Source organism: Camelina sativa, chromosome 16, assembly GCF_000633955.1.
Source record: "Camelina sativa cultivar DH55 chromosome 16, Cs, whole genome shotgun sequence".
In the NCBI taxonomy this organism is placed as follows: domain Eukaryota; kingdom Viridiplantae; phylum Streptophyta; class Magnoliopsida; order Brassicales; family Brassicaceae; genus Camelina; species Camelina sativa.
In genome coordinates, this window is record NC_025700.1 from 18,257,066 (window position 1) to 18,262,554 (window position 5,489).

The window sequence follows — 5,489 nt, forward strand, 5'->3', positions numbered from 1 at the left end:
ATGATCGTCCGGGGAAGGCCGTGGAGACGCACTATGTGGCTAAAGAACAATTCGGCAATGTGCACTACATCATGGCTTTTGTTGCACAGAATGAAATGAGCCATCTTTGAGAACCAATCGACCACTACCATGATGTGTCCTTCCGAAATATCGGTGGCAGTCCGAGGACGAAGTCCATGGACAGGTCGACCCAAGGACCTATCGAGACCGGTAACGGTGTGTAGAGTCTGTGAGGATGAGTGGTGGATTTAGAGGCTCGGCACACTACGCACATGCCGCAATGCTTCTCGACCATGCTTTGCATCCTTGGCCAAAATAAGTGCTCTTGTAGCATGGCTAGAGTTTTGGCCACGCCAAAATGTCCGGTCAGACCTCCACTATGCGCTTCTCGGATCAATAGGTCGCGGATAGAGCCGGCTGGGATGCAAAGGCGCCGACCTCTGAATAAGTAACCCTCATACACATAGAACTCCGCATAGTTGCCTTTGCAAAAGTTCTTGAAACATTCCCCAAACTCAGCATCATCCGCGTACGCGTCCTTGATGCTCTCGAATCCCAATACTTTGGTGTCCATGGTTTGTGATCAAGGCGTGCCTCCGGGAAAGGGCATCAGCTATGACGTTCTCCTTTCCTTTCTTATATTTGATAACGTATGGGAAGGATTCGATGAACTCCAGCCATTTGGCATGCCTCTTCTTGAGATTGGTTTGGCCGCGCAAATGCTTCAAAGTCTCATTGTCCGTGTGGATTTCACACTCTCGAGCTAGTAAGTAGTGCTGCCAAGTCTCCATGGAAAGGAACAGCGCGTACAGCTCCTTGTCATAAGTGAGATAGTTGAGGGTTGCACCGTTGAGCTTCTCGCTGAAATAGGCCACCGGTTTACCGCCTTGTGTGAGAACGGCTCCACTGCCGGCGATGCATCGCATTCCACCTTGAAGGTCTTGTTGAAGTCGGGCAGGACAAGGAGGGGAGCTTGAGTGAGACGCTTCTTGAGTTCCAGGAAGGCCCGTTCTTGATCGTCACCCCACTTGAACTCCTGGTTCTTCTTGATCACCGCGGTAAGGGGTGCGGCAACGATGCTGAAATCTCGTACAAAACGGCGGGAAAAGCTGGCTAGTCTGTGGAACGATCAGACCATTCCAAGGTGAACACATCTCCCTCTATATGGTTTAAACAAGGCCACACACGTCACACTATTCCAACGTTCACAATAGAACACTCTAGAAAAGTTCAAAACGCAGAGTTTAAAGGAAAAGGACAGAAAAGAAAGGCTGCGTCCTTAGGTCGAGTGCGGATTGCCATGTCACTGATGTTAAACGCGGTGTTGCATGCGTCCTTGGGTTAAACACGATGTTGTGCGGTAGGACTCATCGCCTCGTTAAAACCTTCTCCGGTAAACCTCATGGGAAAAACCCGTCTTTGGCGCCCTCATCCTTGGGTAAGGACGAAAGCCGTACGGACGGTCTCGCCGATGGTAGCCTTGGCCAAGTCGATCTCTTGGTCTTCTTGGACGAAGGCTTGGACGAAGTGGTTGATCCTATGCTTGGAAACCCTGGATGATCTCTTGCTCTGCGTGGTTACGCCGGGAGTGATCCTAGGCATGCTGGCTCCGAGTTGTCCCGCGGGTGGTACAAGTGTTCCGTTGATGTCCGGGTCTGGTGCGAGTGTTCCTGGTCGCGTCTCTGGTCTGGTGCTCACATCACGTCTTGTACTCATCTAACTCTCTATTTATCTCTCAAATGCTTCTTTAAAGCGATGATCTCTAAACTTTTCAAGCTGCAGAAGCTTCCTTGAACTGTTTAAAGCTCAAAAATTGCCTTCTCATCGAAAATAAAGAAGGGGGTTTCAAAGGTGTTAAGAATCAATGAAAGCATCTGTGGACTTCTACTCAAAAGAATATTTGAATCAGGGCTATAGACTTAAAAATTTCGAGGGTTCCAATCTCAAAACTCCTTACGCCGCCACAGCTTCAGCAAATGCACTAACGTTTCCACCGTCGAAGTGAAGCAAGTGTTAGGTATGTTTCTCATATTGGGCTTTATTCAAATGAGATTTATTACCAAGTTTGGTGTTGTCGTAAATTATGTTTTGACAAAAGTCTTTCTTCTTAAAAGAGCAAGTCCAGATTGATGGTTTTACTCTCTATTGGTTGTAACGGGCAGAAAGATCAGAGATGGTTAAAATCTCTGAAAGGAGGACCTCCTAAGGAGGTTAGATTTTGTGCCTAAAAATATAAGAGTCAAGCCTTCAATTTCATTATGGAAAAGAACATCTTTTCTTTTCTACTTATTCGTCTCCTCCTTCTTCTTCTTCTTCTAATTTCTGATTTTTTGTTTGAGAGATTCATCTCTTTTGTATAGAGTGCGCAGTTCAATTGAGAGCAGATTAAATCCTCAAGTGAGTCGTTTTGCTCAAATGAAGTAGATTCAAAACGGCTCTGCAACTCAAGCTTCTTTGTTCTTTCTTGTTTTTTTTTTCTGAGTCTGATTCTGATTTCAACAGCAAGTCTCCAATTTGTCTAATTAAATGATTGATTCCTTTGAGTTTGATATAGTCTCCTTTTTATTATTTATCAAAGATTTTACGAACTCTCATCGACAAATGAGTAAAGTGTGTCATGATTTGAAACACACTTTACTTTTCACATACAAATTATTAAAAACATGACTAGCATGCTACTGCCCTTTCTCTTTACCGTTTAAGCAAATGATTCCACCTTTTTTTCCATTGCTTTCTGTAAATTTGAAATTTTCTTTTTTAAATGTAAAGAGTTGATAAAATTAAATGACTAAAGAAAACATTAATTAGGCACATAGAAACGAAGAATCTTGACGACTAAAGAGGAGAAAAGCTGTAGAAAATCTTCAAATCAAGGAGAATCATCAAAATATGTAGATATTGTAACTAATGTAACGTTAATTATGGAGGAAAACCATATAGTGAGGTAAATTAAGGAAACAAAATGGTTAGAAATGGAAGTTTTAAAAGAGAGGTTTACAGTGAAAACGAAAGACGGCCGTTGGGAGAAATCAAGGAGGACCCATAGAGAGAGAGAGAGAGAGAGAGAGAGAGAGAGAGAGCTGTCAAAACAGCTCCGACCAGTCTGTTCCCTTTTGCCAAATTCCTCTGTTTCTTTTTTTCCTTATAAAAACTTCTCCTTCCTTCCCTTCTCTCTCCTCACAAACCCCTCTCTCTCTCTCTCTTTCACTTTTCCCAATTCTCTCTCTCTCTCTTTTCTTGAAGTTTTGAAAGATGGCTCAAGAAGAGGTACAGAAATCAGCTGATGTGGCCGTTCCGGTGACGGAGAAACCTATGACTGATAAGGAGGTTAATACTATTCCTACCCCTGTGGCAGAGAAGAAGGATGCACCTCCTGCCTCGGATGAGAAGGCGGTTCCGGAGAAGGAGGAGTCTCCGGTAGTGGAAGCGGAGAAATCTGTTCCAGTGAAGGAAGAAGAGACGGCTGTTGTAGCTGAGAAGGTGATTGTTCTAACGGCTGAGGAAGTTCAGAAGAAGGCACTTGAAGAGTTCAAGGAGCTTGTCAGGGAGGCTTTGAACAAACGAGAGTTCACTGCTCCCCCGACGCCGGTGAAGGAAGAGAAACCTGAAGAGAATAAACCAGAGGAGGAAACTAAAACAGAGGAGAAAACAGAGGAAAAGAAAGAAGAGACCTCGACTGAGGTGAAGGTTGAAGAAGAGAAACCTGTGGTTCCAGCGGCGGTTCCGGCAGAGACAAAAACTGAAGAGAAAGCAACAACTGAAACAACCGAGAAAGCCTCTGGTGCTGACGAAGATGGAACAAAGACCGTTGAAGCCATCGAAGAATCGATCGTCTCTGTTTCACCACCTGAATCAGCCGCCGCACCGGTCGTGGAAGAGACCGTGGCCGCCGTCACCGAGGCTGAGCCAGTTGAGCCAGAAGAAGTCTCGATCTGGGGAGTCCCACTTCTCCAAGACGAGAGATCCGACGTGATCCTCACGAAATTCCTCCGTGCAAGAGACTTCAAGGTCAAAGAAGCTTTAACCATGCTCAAAAACACAGTCCAGTGGCGTAAAGAAAACAAGATCGACGAGCTCGTCGAATTAGGAGGAGAAGAAGAAGCGAGCGAGTTCGAGAAGATGGTGTTCGCTCACGGTGTTGACAAAGAAGGACACGCCGTGATCTACAGCTCCTATGGTGAGTTCCAGAACAAAGAGCTATTCTCCGACAAAGAGAAGCTTAACAAGTTCCTCAACTGGAGGATTCAGCTACAAGAGAAGTGTGTGAGAGCTATTGACTTCAGCAACCCTGAAGCTAAATCTTCGTTCGTGTTCGTCAGTGACTTCAGGAACGCTCCAGGACTTGGCAAGCGAGCGTTGTGGCAATTCATCAGACGCGCTGTTAAACAATTTGAAGACAATTATCCTGAATTCGCCGCTAGAGAGGTATAATATTTTTCCGTATCCGTCACACACACAACATGCAATATGCAGATTTGAAACTGATTATTATAACAATAGCATTAAAATTTTAGAATAATAATTAAAGATGATATAGTATAATTTAGTCACGCCGAAATTGCTGCACAATCGAATTAATTCTTCTTTTCATTGCATATTATAAGTTATATTATTCTATCAAAATTATAATTTGGTATTGATTTTTTTGTTTTGTTTTCAGCTATTCATCAATGTCCCATGGTGGTACATTCCATACTACAAAACATTCGGATCTATCATCACATCGCCAAGGACTAGGAGCAAGATGGTCCTTGCTGGTCCATCCAAATCTGCCGATACAATTTTCAAGTAATTAAACATTCACTTTAACCATATGATGGTTCATAATTTTTTTCATTTTTCTTACTAACAGTTATATATGTTGGTTGAAATAGATACATAGCTCCTGAACAAGTCCCGGTTAAATATGGCGGACTTAGCAAAGAGGTTCCTGCAACCACTGTAGAAACCGTAACCGAGGCAATAGTTAAACCGGCAGGAAACTACACCATTGAATTGCCTGCTTCTGAGGTATATACATTCAGAATTTGATTACTAATTTTATGAGTTGGTTTTAATTGTAAAACATATTGTTGATTAAGAATGTTAACTGTATGGCAGGCATGTACGCTCTCGTGGGAGCTTAGGGTTTTGGGTGCAGACGTGAGCTACGGAGCTCAGTTTGAGCCAACCATCGAAGGAAGCTATGCTGTGATCGTCTCTAAAACCCGGAAGATTGGGTCAACTGACGAACCGGTGATAACCGATTCTTTTAAGATGGGTGAACCGGGTAAGATTGTGATCACAATCGATAACCAGACCTCCAAGAAGAAGAAAGTGCTTTACAGGTTCAAAACTCAACCAAAGGTCTGATCTATCCAAATCCAAAGAAGAAGCAACCAAAGGGAAAAAAAATGTTATTTTGTTATTTGGGGGGAACAAATTTTAATTAATTAATTTAGTTTGTTTATTTATTATGTAATTTTGAAATCTCAAGAAGTGGTTGTGTT

The 5,489-nt window shown here is 43.3% G+C and overlaps 1 protein-coding gene across 1 annotated transcript; it reads left to right on the forward strand.

The window, feature by feature from the left end:
• Positions 3,164-5,489, forward strand: LOC104751055 (patellin-1-like). The gene is made up of 4 exons (XM_010472931.2): positions 3,164-4,425; positions 4,661-4,788; positions 4,875-5,010; positions 5,101-5,489. Exons 1-4 carry the CDS (start codon positions 3,253-3,255, stop codon positions 5,350-5,352), a joined length of 1,689 nt encoding a protein of 562 aa, XP_010471233.1. The 5' UTR covers positions 3,164-3,252; the 3' UTR covers positions 5,353-5,489.

Excerpts from the sequence above, each read along its gene's own strand:
- LOC104751055 (XM_010472931.2), top strand. The coding sequence starts at position 3,253 with ATGGCTCAAGAAGAGGTACAGAAATCAGCTGATGTGGCCGTTCCGGTG. Across the intron at positions 4,789-4,874 it reads TCTGCCGATACAATTTTCAA|ATACATAGCTCCTGAACAAG; the intron begins GTAATTAAACAT and ends TGGTTGAAATAG. Across the intron at positions 5,011-5,100 it reads TTGAATTGCCTGCTTCTGAG|GCATGTACGCTCTCGTGGGA; the intron begins GTATATACATTC and ends ACTGTATGGCAG.